General features: G+C 39.9%; 1 protein-coding gene across 1 annotated transcript in view; it reads left to right on the plus strand.

Moving 5' to 3' along the window:
* The first annotated feature begins 564 nt into the window (after nt 1-564).
* Nucleotides 565-13,427, plus strand: part of SDHC (succinate dehydrogenase complex subunit C) — a 30,289-nt gene continuing 17,426 nt past the window's right edge. Inside the window, exons 1-3 of the mRNA XM_005909219.3 lie at nt 565-621; nt 6,005-6,061; nt 9,219-9,320. Coding sequence (XP_005909281.1) covers nt 602-621; nt 6,005-6,061; nt 9,219-9,320 — 179 coding nt within the window. The 5' untranslated portion in view covers nt 565-601. The remainder of the gene's footprint in view (nt 622-6,004; nt 6,062-9,218; nt 9,321-13,427) is intronic.

A 13,427-nucleotide genomic window follows, 5' to 3' on the forward strand; every position in this document is an offset into this window, starting at 1 on the left:
GTCCCAAACTCCTAATTTATTCCACCCCCACCCCCATTTGGTAATTAAACATTTGCTGTCTATGTGTTCTGTTCCGTAAATAAGTTTATCTGTGTCATATTTTAGATTCCACATATAAATGATATCCTATTTGTCTTTCTGATTTACTTCACTTAGTATGCTAATCTCTTGGTTCATCCATACCATACCATACCATACTGGGTAAACCCAAAGTATCTTTTCCCTCGGTGTGTCAATCATCCTATAAGACGTTTTTAGTCCCACCTGGAAGGGGGAAGGAGTGAAACCAGACTAAGACGTCTTCAGTGAAGAATCTAGGCAAGTCCTGTTTTGTGGGGCTGAACAAATCAGTGTGTACAGCGGTGAAATGTACACTGCAGAATCTGACCCAGCCGCAATTCTGCCGAAATCTTCTCACTTTCAAATAGAAGTCAGTTGAGAGAGAAAGAGGCAGACACCATGAGAGCAGATAAAACCAGCCAACAAACTGAACCCGACAGGTGCCCAAGCCTCTAACATAGTCGGTGTTGTCACGTGACGGAAGCCCCGCCCAGAGGTGGTGGGGCCGTCTGGCGTCACTTCCGTCAGGCCGGATCCCAAGATGGCTGCGCTCTTGTTGAGGTGACTTTAGTTTGGGGCTGGGAGTCCGTGCCGGCGGCCCTCAGGGGACCTGTATTGCCCCCTCACGTCTTGCTGATAGCTGTTTACCCCGTGCTTGGGCACGGAAAGGACCCGTGGGTGGAGGCGACGCAGTCTCGAGTCCTAGAGACCCTTCCCCTCCCCCAGCCGCTCCTGTATATCGTGGAGAGCTTCGGAGTCACTGGCGGATTATTTTTTCCTTACTCCGTTTTACGGAGGGGTCGCGGGGTTCTCGCTTCTTTTGCTTTCCCCACTTCTAATAGTTCTCCCCCAGCTTGCTCTCTGGGCCACGGCCAGAGCCGAGCTCAAGAAAACAGCTCTAACTTTTTCATTTAGGGCTTGGGCTTCGAGAAGAATCTTGGTGTACTGTACTTCTGCATTTTACTCCTGCAAACACCAGCTGCTGGCAATGGGTGGGCACTGTTCGAGTTCCTAACCGGCCCCTGGTAGAAAGTGCAGGAACCCCACCGGGCTGACGATTAGTAACAGCGCCTATAGCTGTCGCTCTGCTGCGCCAAAGCAGCCCGGAAATTCAGTTTTAGTTTATTTTTTTATTTGGTGGGTGAGGGGAGTAGATAGCTCAGTTTTTCTCTGCAGTGTCAGCTCGTCCAGAGAAATACCCTAGATTTTCTTCCATTCTGAATTGTCCGCTTTTTAAGAGGACTCGTTCTCACAGCCTGTGTAGCTGTAGCCGCTTTAGTGACTTTAGACGCACTTGATACAAATCCCAGCACAGTTTCGTGCCAGCACTATTTTTAGAAACTATTTGTTATGGAAAGTTAGCTTAAATGCTGTTGAGATTTAATTCCTGATTTCCCCAAATATCTTCTCGTTCTCTTTCCACTTCAGTCACTCGGCATAAAAATAGACGGACTTTATTTAGTTTTTCTCTGTGACAAAATGATTGCTCTTGGGAGTTGAGATCAGGAATGGTTTACCTTGATCCTTCATTTTTCTCCCTGTCTGTTATTTCCAATTGTATCTCTTTCTAAAATGTGTCAGGGCTAGTCTTGCCAGATTGCCTCCTTTATTACAGGTAGTTTGACCATAATTGAATGCTTCTAAATTCCTTGGTATATACATTTCAGTAGATGTCATAGGCTTTTTGGTGGCATTACCTTATAGCTTGTATTGATCATGTTGGGTCTGAACAGTTCATTTTAGGAGTTTCATGTTTAGTACTTAGAAAGTGAGGATCACTGTATTCATTGACTATGTCCAAACTAATTTTGAGCTATATAGGACTATCATTATTAGGATTCATTAGTGATAGTACAAAACTCTTATGGGAGGGACACCTCTCTTCATTTCTTACAAGGGCTTTTTAAAAGAAGTAGGAGATTTCAAAAAACTTTTTTTTTTTCTTTTTGGGAGTTCTGGGGTCTAATTCCATTTCACTAGAGGGATTTGTTTATAATGTGCTGATCTCACCTCAAAGGAAAATACCTTCTAAGAAATTCTGGGAGCTGGTTTCTAGTTCTAGTAGTGTCACTAATTCCATTTATTTTAGACAAGTCTGGGTCATTGATTAGATGATTGTCATTTCTTTGCAAATGAAAATAGTCAGGTTCGATGCAGGATACTGGATGCTTGGGGCTGGTGCACTGGGCGACCCAGAGGGATGGTATGGGGAGGGAGGAGGGAGGAGGGTTCAGGTTGGGGAGCACATGTATACCTGTGGCGGATTCATTTTGATATTTGGCAAAACTAATACAATTATGTAAAGTTTAAAAATTAAAAAAAAAAAAGAAAATAGTCATAACTTGAACTCAGGAGAAATATTTCTAAATGTTTTTAATGCTTGGTTAACTAAAAATTATTAGTATGGCAGTGCTGTATGTTATAGATTTTGAATAGTATTCTATATTCTGTATAGTCCCTGAACAGTTCACAAACTAGCTAGGGATGAATAACCAGCTATGTAGCACAAGCTCCATTGATAGTCAGGGAATGATTTGCCAAAGCCAAGAAGACCTAGATGGAGAACTAAGCTAAGAATAGCTAGGCTTCTGTCTTGTAATATTCATGCAACTTAAGCACAAACCCACCAAGAGTCATTAACCCTCTGGCATTGCCCATCGTATTAAATAAAGCCCCTCTAAAAACAAGGCTTAATTTATTTAAAGTCTGAATTCTTAAGACTGCTTTTTAAAATAAGCATACTCATTCACACACCATTTTTTTGAGCCTGTTCTATGTGTCATGTTGTTATAGGTGCTGTAGATGTAAAGTATTCCATTCTATGCTGGAGGAACTCAAAGTTTAGCACAGGAGATTGATTAATAAGCAACCTAATTTTGATTTAGAGATATGAACAGTTGCTTTGGGAGCATAGCAGGTGCAGCAGGTAAGGCTGCTTCCTTTTAGGAGTGAAGTTGCCATTTGGGAGTTGCTGGGTCTTGAAGGATGACTTTATCAGACTGTAAGGGAGGTCCACTCAGAATAGCCTGAGCAAAGGCATGTGGTCAAAAGAAACTATTGCTCTATCTGTGGGCAATGTGACTTTCAGTTTGGTAGTATAGGGGGCTGAAGGGAACTTGTGGGGGAATAGTTCTAGAGAACTGGATTGGGTCATGTTGAGAAGGACCTTGTTTGACTGTGCATACCAGTTCACTGTTAAAGACTTTTAGGCAGATGATTGATGAAGTCAGCTTTCTTTTTCAGTAACTTAACTGGTTATATTGAATGATAGGGAAGAGATTGGTGGTGCTAGGAGATCAGTTCAGGAGTTCTTGCTGGAGTTGGTTGGATGCTCATACAGTTAATCAGAACTTTCATGTATAAATGATTGCTCTTCATTGTGTCCTTCAAGATTATATATTTTAATGTTGTTGTTAACCTCAGACATTTATGAAACTAAGTTTTCATGTGCCATCAGATCAGGTGTAGAGGATGTGCAAAAGAAAGTCATTATATTATATCTTGTTTTGGACTAAAAATGGTTTTTATTTAATTTGATGACATAGACTTGGCTTTGAATAACTTTTGTTTTTTTCCAGAAGTCAGATCCATTTTCAGCAGATGAAGATTTTTAACACCACAAAGAATTTTAAAGAGAATGTGATGTGAATTCTAAAGACCTTTGGGAAACCAGTGGAATATTAATAAATTACATATATGTGGTATAGTGCAGTTTAGAGAGTGCTTTCCTATACATTTTCTCATGTTATCCTTCTAGTAATCAGTAATGTAGGTTTTATCAATCCCATTTTACAAATGAAAAAGCTGAAGCTCAGTTACTCACTATATACATTAGGGCAATCTAGACCTCCAGTCTGACTTTTATTACTTTGTCCAGTGTTCTTTCTACATTACTGTTGTTGCCTCGATACAGGGAAGAGCTTCAGAAACAATTTGAGCAATGATTACATTTAGGGGGAGACATGTATAGTGCATTTAGAAAGGGACAGCCCTAAATGGAAATTATAAGTTCTGGTTTTTTAAAAACAAAACAAGGCAACTACTGTTACTTTCTAGCTGTAACATAAAGTGCTATTCCTGGGTTGGAAAAGAAATCTTTTCAGGGTTTCTGGTTTCACATGAAAGGCAAGGATAGATTAAACATCTACTCTTGTCGTATTTCAAATAAGGTTATATAGTTGTGCAACCAGATTCTGTTAGGGCCTTGTGGAAAGTTTACATTGGTATTTGTCTGGGAAACAATAGCATTAGACAGAGAGTGCTGTAGATTCCAACCCACATCTGAAAACTCTCGCTGGGTAGCTGAGTAACTGGACCTAGCCTGGTGTGAGGAATGCGTGCCCTGCAACTTCAGAGTCACAATTACTTCAATTGATATAAAGAGATTTGTTCCCACTTCTTTCTTTCTGGGAGTCTTGGGTGCACAATGTCTGTATTCACCCCTTGCCTCCAAAGCTGGGAAGAGGGAAGAGCTGAAGGAAGTGTTGGTTGGATTATTTTTCCTTCCAGTAGTGGGCCCTTCTAGTTTTCTAGTGTAAAACATAAGGTTCTTGAAATGTTTATGCCTCTGATATCAATGATGTGAGGGACATCATGCACTTTTTTTAGAAGTGTTGGATCTTAATGTGATCTTGTATCCCCCATGTACATAGTGGATATATGATAAACTTTTGTAGAATCTCAGTGTATTTTTAATTTTGGTCCCAGAGCTTCACTCTGATACCTTTCTTAAAGATTTGATATAATGTGAGTTAAAGGGGTGTAGTGATCATGTGTTTTTCATGATACCATGTAAATGCTGGATCAGAGCTTCTTTAGGTAGAGTGGCTGGGCACATTTTAGTCTTGGACTTGAAAAGCAGTTCTGGTATTGATTGCTATTTAAAAAATAGCAGCATTTTAGTGGAAAGCTTGTGTATCCTCTTCAAGTACCTTTTCATGTGGATAGCAGAGAAATCTGCATTCTCATATTTTTTGCATTATTGTATGATGGCCTTTTTCACTTCAAGGTCATCCGGGTTGTCTAGAACCTGGTGGTAGTTCCCTAAAATAACAGTTTAATACTTAGACCCTCACTCTTCAAACCCCTGTTCTTTAAACCTTTTAAATTCATCCATTTGCGCAGGTGTTTGCTTTAGCTAAGCTGTATAGTACTTGGGGGGCTTCCCAGGGGGCGGTAGTGCTAAAAGAACCCGCCTGCTAATGCAGGAGATGTAAAGAGATGTGGGTTCAGTCTCTGGTTGGGGAAGCTCCCACAGAAGAGCGCACGGCAACCCACTCTAGTATTCTTGCCTGGAGAGTCCCTTGGACAGAGGAGCCTGGTGGGCTACAGTCCATAGGGTCGCAAAGAGTCAGACGTGACTGAAGCGACTTAGCACACAGCACACACACAGTTCTTGGTGTTGCCAGTGGCTTATTCTGTCCCTCTGCCTTTTTTTTTTCCCCCAGAAAAAACCCTGTCTTTTAACCATCACCTCCTTTAAGACCTAGCTTGAAAAAAATTGCTTTCTATATTTCTTTTTTTGGCCACCCCTTGTGGCATGTAGGATCCTGGTTCCCTAACCAGGGATTGAACCTGTGCCTCTTACATTGGGAGCATGGAGTGTCAACCACTGGACCACCAGAGAAGTCCCACTTTCTATATTTCTTTGTTGAGTATTAACCAATTCTGATTATTCTTCTACCTTGTATCATTTGTGTTTAGCTAAAACCTTATTTTGCATTTGAAAATAATGTTTGTGATTATTCTCAAGTTATTAAAGTTGTAGCTTTCCAACTAGAAGATAAATCTCAAAATCCTGATACTGTCATTGTTCTCATCTTATTCCTAATTTTCCCCTCCACCCTAAAGTCTTACACAGTACAAAAATAGAGAAGTTGATACACTAAAGTTGATACACTAAAAATGGTCTCTAAATGTTTATTGACTATTGGTTCTCTTGCAGACATGTTGGCCGTCACTGCCTCCGTGCCCACCTTAGTCCTCAGCTCTGTATCAGAAAGTAAGTTCCTAAATCTGTGGAGATTATTATTATTTAAGCTTTTTCTCATCAGAGAAAAGCAGTAGGTTTTTGACTGAGATTTTGGGGATATATATGAAAGCAGGTAATTGTAGATGGTTGGCTGAAAATTTAGTGACCATGGTCTCTAGTTTTCTTACCTGGTAGTAGAAGAAAGAAGGAATTTGAATATATCTTTGGTCTTTTCTTAATTTTCCTCACTTTAAGCTTTTCTGCTTTTTTTAACTTCATTTATTTGCTCCATTTTTTGGTTCCTTTCTTGATATTTAATTCTCTTCTGTCTAGTCTTTTTTCCTTTTGTACTTCCTTTTTCTTGTAACCTTTAATTTTGGGCAGCTCCCAGGAGTTAAATCTGTTTCTTCTTACAGTATTCATTTCTAGTCTGTTGACCTCAGCAGTTGCCCCTGTATGGTTTTTTTTGTTATAAAAAACTTTAAAATATTTATTTATGGCCACACCCCACGGCATGTGGAACTTCCCTGACCAGGGATTGAACCCGTGCACCTGCATTGGAAGGTTGGAGTATTAACTGGACTACCAGGGAAGTACCCCTTAACTTTTTTTTTTTAATTAATTTATTTTTGTCTATACTGCATCTTCGTTGCTGTGAGGGCTTCCCTCTAGTTGTGGCAAGCAGGGGCTCCTCTAGTTGCAGTGCAAGCTCATCTCACTGCAGTGGCCTGTCTTATCATAGAGCACAGGCTCTAGGGCATGAGGGTTTCAGTAGTTGCAGCATAACTTTTTACTTATTTTTCTAATCCCCCTTTAACTTTTATTAATTTTAGAAATACTTCATACTTTTAGGGAGTTCCTTGGTTGCCTAGTGGTTAGGATTGCAGGCTTTCACTGTGGTGGCCTGGATTCAATCCCTGTTCCATGAACTGAGATTCTGCATGCTGAGCAATGTACCTGGGGTGGGGGCGGGGGGAGAGTAGACATATTTGGTACTTTCGGAAAAGTTGTAAAAATAGTACAAAGAAGTTCTACGTACCTTTCACCTATATTCTCAGTTGTTAACATTTTGCTGTGTTTACATACCACTCTATATTTTTGGTTGTGCCATATGAAATTATATTTTTGTAGCTCAAAACTTGTGTAATACTGATAATTTAGTGTGGTTTAGCACAATTTAATTAGTATGATTTTCTCTGCATTCTTTGAGATTAAGCTGCAGACATCATGACCTCTTCCAAATACTTCTCCTAAGGGAATTCCTGGTGTTCTAATAGCCAGGACTCCACACTTCCACTGCAGGGAGCATGGGTTTGATCCCTTGTCAGGGAAATAAGATCTCACATATCTCACAGCACAGCAAAATAAACCCTAATTTCTCCTAAGAACAAGAACATTATCTTATAAAACACAGAATAATTATACAAATGCAGTTATCAAACTCAGGAAATTTAACTTTGACCTAATCTTACTTGATATAAAGTCAATTTTCAGATTTTTCATTTGTCCCAAACAGACTGTCTGTCCCCTCTCCAGGATCTAATTAGGCTCACATGTTATATTAATTGTCTTATTTCTGTAGTATCGTTTAATCTGGAACTATTTCTTAGCCTTTTTTGTCTTTTATGACATTGACTTTTTTCAAGAATACAGGTCAGTTATTTTTCAGAGTTTTTCTCAAGTTAGATTTGTCTGATTGTTTTCTAATGAGTTAGGTTATGCATTTTTGGCAGGAGTAATACATTAATGATGTTTTATCCTCACTATATCACATCAGGGACATATGCTGTCATTTGTCCCATTATCAGTGATTTTAACTTTGGCCATTTGAATACAGAAATGTTTGCTGAGTTTTTTCCCAGTATGAAGTTACTGTTTTTAACTTTTGTAATTTGTAAGTAATATTTGGGGAAATATTTTTCTTGAGGGGGATGGATCATGTTTAATGTAGGTACATAGTAAATTAAATTGTTGAACATAGCTGTCTAAGAATTGGCTTCAGCCTAGCTTCAGTTCAGTCGCTCAATCATGTCTGAATCTTTGCAACCCCATGGACTGCAGTACGCCAGGCTTCCCTGTCCATCACCAACTCCTGGAGCTTACTCAAACTCATGTCCATTGAGTTGGTGATACCATCCAACCATCTCATCCTCTGTCATCCCCTTTTCCTCCTGCCTTCAGTCTTTCCCAGCACCAGGATCTTTTCAAATCAGTCAGTTCTTTGCATCAGGTGGCCAAAGTACTGGAGTTTCAGCTTCAGCATCAGTCCTTCCAATGAATATTCAGGACTGATTTCCTTTAGGATAGACTGGTTGGATCTCCTTGCAGTCCAAGGGACTCTGAGGAGTCCTCCAACACCACAGTTCAAAAGCGTCAATTCTTCAGCACTCAGCTTTCTTTATAGTCCAACTCTGACATCCATACATGACTACTGGAAAAACCATAGCTTTGACTAGATGGACCTTTGTTGGCAAAGTAGTGTCTCTGCTTTTTAATATGCTGTCTAGGTTGGTCATAACTTTTCTTCCAAGGAGCAAGTGTCTTTTAATTTCATGGCTGCAGTCAACATCTGCCGTGATTTTGGAGCCCCCCAAAATAAAGTCTCTCACTGTTTCCACTGTTTCCCCATCTGTTTCCCAGTGATGGGAAACATCATGGGAAGTGATGGGACCAGATGCCATGATCTTAGTTTTCTGAATGTTGAGTTTTAAGCCAACTTTTTCACTCTCCTGTTTCATCAGCCTAGCCTAGTGACGAGAAAAATCATGAAACTATTTAGAGGTACTGGACTGAATCTAGTTCTCAATTTTTGAGAACCTGGAAAGGAGTCTTGAAGAGCTAGATGAGAGCAGGTGGTAATGTATGAGATATCACACATGACCTGGGTGATATGTAAATGGTTTTGAAATATTGTATTTGCCCTGCTGCCCAACAAGAAAGTTAATCTTCCGTTACTGTACTTGGGTGTTGGGGGATTGAGAAGAAGAGTTGCTCTCTAATATGACCTCATTGGGTGGTTGAGGTTATTAGTAGCTGAGTCGTACTTAGCAGAAAGATAAGGTGAGTGGACAGACTTGTTTTCTTAATATATGGGTTCATCTAGCCCAGCTTACCTTTAACTTTTTATTATGTAAAGTTTTAAACCAAGTTTACTTTTAATCATTTAAACCTTTTGGTTTTATTTTAGTGCTGTTCCTTTGGGAACCACAGCCAAAGAAGAGATGGAGAGGTTCTGGAGTAAGAACACTAGTTTAAACCGTCCTTTGTCTCCCCATATCAGCATCTACGGGTAAGGGCTCTGGAACCAGGGAATTTAGTAGTAGCAGGTAAAAGTTCTAGAGGTAAATCAAAATGTAATTCCTATTAATTAAAAGAAATTATTTTGAAATCATTTCAGATTTGCATAAATATTGCAGAAATAGTGTGCTGTGTTACTGTATACCCTTATGCAGACTCCCAGTGTGTTAACATGTCTGAATGATTTTTGAAAAGTGCAGCGATGATGATACTCATTACTCCTGTGTTAGTTTCTATTGCTGCTGTCATAAGTACTCAAAAACTTGGTAACTGAAAATAACACGTTTATTATCTTAACAGTCCTGTAGTTCAAAGTCTGGCTTAGGTCTTACAGGGCTAAAATTAAGGTGTTGGCAGGGCTGCGTTCATTTCTGGAGGCTCTGGGGGAGAATTTGTTTTGTTGCTCTCTCCAGCTTCTGAAGGCTGTTCTGAATCCCTTGGCTTGGAACCCGTTTCCTCCATTTTCAAAGCCAGCAGTGGTGTGTCAGGTTCTCCCATCATATCACTTTAAACTTGCTTCATTGTCACATTTCTTCCCTGATTCCCTCCTTCTGCCAGCCCCTTCCACTTTTAAGGACCCTTTGTATTATATTGGGCCCATCCAGATAATCCAGGATAGCCTTCTTATCTTAAGGTGAGGTTATTAGCAACTTTAATTTCACTTACAACCTTAATTCCCCATTGCTATTTAAGGTAAATATTCACAAGTTTCAGGAATTAGAATGTGGACATCTTTCTGCCTGCTGCAGTCCCTTAATACTTGAGTGTATGTTTCTTAAATTTGAGGAAACTCTCCATACTATAGCCATCACAGTCAGAAAACTAACATTGATCCTGTGTTAATCACCTAATCCTCAGATCCCATTCAGATTTTGCCAGTTGTCCCAAAAATGTCCTTTATAGGTCCAGGATCCAACTGAGGATCATGTATTACATTTAGTTGTTTAACTACTTGGAATTAGCACAAACCCCACAGGTTGGGGTTCAGTCCCACAGGGCTGCCTCCCACTTCAGATGCCAATCCCCAATCCCAGCTTGTTACTTGTACTTCTAACTGAAAGTGTTAGTTGCTCAGTCGGGTCTGACTGTTCACGACCCCATGGACTGTAGCCTGCCAGGCTCCTCTGTCCATGGGATTCTTTAGGCAAGAATACTGGAGTGGGGAGCCATTCCCTTCTCCAGGGGTTCTTCCTGACCCAGGGATCGAATGCATGTCTCTTAATGTCTCCTGCATTGGCAGGCAGGTTTTTTACCACTAGCGCCACCTGGTACTTCTAATTAACCAACTATAAATCAAGAGTTCTCACAAACTCTTCCTTGGGTTCAGTAATTTGTTAAAATGGCTCAAGAAACTTGGAAACATTTACTTAAGTTTACTATGATTATAAAGGATATTACAGATGATACAGATGAATAGCCAGGTGCCCTTTTAGGTCCCTCTGTGTCTAGAAGGATCCTGAGCATAGGAGCTTCTGTCTCCATGGAGTTGGGGTGCATTATCCTTCTGATATATGGATTTATTTACCAACCTGAAAACTTACCAAACCCTGTACTTTGGAAATTTTTATGGAGGCTTCATCATGTAGCCATGATCAGTTATTAACTTAATCTCTAGCCCTTCCCTCCCTGGATGGAGGTGGGGGTGGGGCAGAAAGGTCCAAGCTTCTGGTCACGGGTTGGTCTTTCTGGCAACTAGCCCCCATCCAGTCACCTCATTAGAACAGAGGTCACTCTTACCTCCCAGGAAATTCTAAGGGATTTAGGAACTGTGTGTTGGGAACCAGAGTCAAAGACCAAATAAAAAGATCCTCCTAGCACCCGTATCAGTGAGGAGATTGATAAGGGTCCAGAAACTAGGAACAGATATATGTGTGTGTGTGTGTGTGTGTGTGTGTGTGTGTGTGTGTGTGTATCCCCCCACCACACCACCACATTACTTCACAATTCTTGTTTTGCCCAGAGTTACACTATTACTCTGATTTATTTTGATGTTCAGATTGTCCCAGACTTGGCTGGTGGAAATTTTTCAAGATGACTCCTGTGAAATCAAGATCTGGGTGCTAGATGTGCTCACTGCTAACAGGATATCATTGCTTCTAGACTTTTCCTGACAGAGCTATGATATATATGTACAAACACACACACACAAACACACATGTTCATGTGTATATATGAGTATATACATATGTACATCTATTTCTGTTAATTTGTTGTCCTCAGAAGTAGCATTGATGGCTGTTATGCTAGTGTCTTCCCAAAAAACTCCTAACCCAGCAAAGCATCTTGAGTTCTGCTACCGTATTTTCTTGAGTTCCTGCCAGGGAAGCTGGTCATTTTTTAACCACCTCCACAAATACCACAACCCTTCAGATTTTTTCCAAACTAGATTCCTGAAATAATTCTGATTGTAGAAATTGGACAGTCTACTAAAACAGAAGAAGATGAATAAGTGTTTGCTACTTTCTGGTAAAACTTTTTTTTAAGAGATGAGAGATTTGGGGGAGGATTATAATGAAGAAGAATTTGTCAAATTACCTTGAGTCTATATTTAAAGCCTTTTTTCACAAGTCATATTAACAAATGATAATAAGCTAGTGGGATGAGACTTAAACTACTTTGTTTGCTCTTCTGATGATGAAACTCTAGACATACTCATGGGAAAAAAAGAAAAGAAATAGCAGGAAACATGGGGCTGTTTCCAAGGTGATATGTCTGGGAAAGATACCTGAGATATCTGGAGTCATATTTTCTGTTACTAACTTTTATAAATTTTTGGAGGTAGCATGGAAATATATGGTTAAGTTAGCCTTTCTGAAGTATTCTTTATCTCTTAGTAAATTGTTATTATCAAAGCAAAAGTATATATAGGGAATTGCATTTTCAGGAAAACAAGTCATTTTAAAAGATGTTAGAAAAATATTTTAAAAATTTAGAGTTGGAAGAGTTCTTAGATTTTAATTTAATTTTCAACCACATTGGTTTTAAGAGTGCTGCTTGGGGCTTGGGATATTCCATTAAGTATCACAACTACCCACTTCTGTGGGTAGTTGTGTGGGGCTGGCCAACATGCAGATTGTACTGTAGGCCCTTAGACCTGGCTATAACCAAAGCAACTTGACTTTAAGGATTTTGCTTTTGAAGAAAGGGTGCTACTCAAAAAAAGAAAAAAGTTTAAAAGCCACAGATGAGTAAATTTCCTCTGCAGTACTTTCATAAACAAATGTCTACTTAGGCTTGCATGCCTCCAGTGACAAGAAACTCACATCACCCTTTTCCAGTTTGGAAATTTCTCATATTATCAGAAAGACCCTTACTTTATTGAACTTACTGTAACTTATATCTTCTGCACAGTTCAGTTCAGTTCAGCCGCTCAGTTGTGTCCGACTCTGTAACCCCATGAATTGCAGCACGCCAGGCCTCCCTGTCCATCACCGACTCCCAGAGTTCACCCAAACTCATGTCCATCGAATCGGTGATGCCATCCAGCCATCTCATCCTCTGCGTCCCTTTCTCCTCCTGCCCCAATCCCTCCCAGCATCAGAGTCTTTTCCAATGAGTCAACTCTTCGCATGAGGTGGCCAGAATATTGGAGTTTCAGCTTTAGCATCAGTCCTTCCAAAGAACACCCAGGACTGATCTCCTTTAGAATGGACTGGTTGGATCTCCTTGCAGTCTGCACAGTGGCTCTAGTTCTACCATAAACTATGTAAAAACGATCTAAGCCTATTTTTTTCCCCTGATGACCTTTTTTGATGTTGAACGTCTTTTCATGTGTTTACTGGCCACCTGTATATCTTCTTTAGAGAAATGAATATTCAAGTCCTATGTTCATTTTTATATTGGATTGCCTTTTATCCTTGTTTAAAATTTGTGGTAAAACATACATAACAAAATTTACCAGTTTATTGATTGTTAAGTGTACAGTTCAGTGGCAACCGTCACTGCTCTTTGTTGTGCAACCGTCACTGCTCTTCATCTCCAGAATCTTTTCATCTTCCCAAACCAAAACTCTGTACAGTAATTCCCATTCCCCCGGCCCCTGGCAACCACCGTTTGAGCTTCCATCTTTATAAATTTGACTACCTGTATGTTGTGCTTA

This window comes from Bos mutus, chromosome 3 (genome assembly GCF_027580195.1).
Source record: "Bos mutus isolate GX-2022 chromosome 3, NWIPB_WYAK_1.1, whole genome shotgun sequence".
NCBI classification, from domain to species: Eukaryota; Metazoa; Chordata; class Mammalia; order Artiodactyla; family Bovidae; genus Bos; species Bos mutus.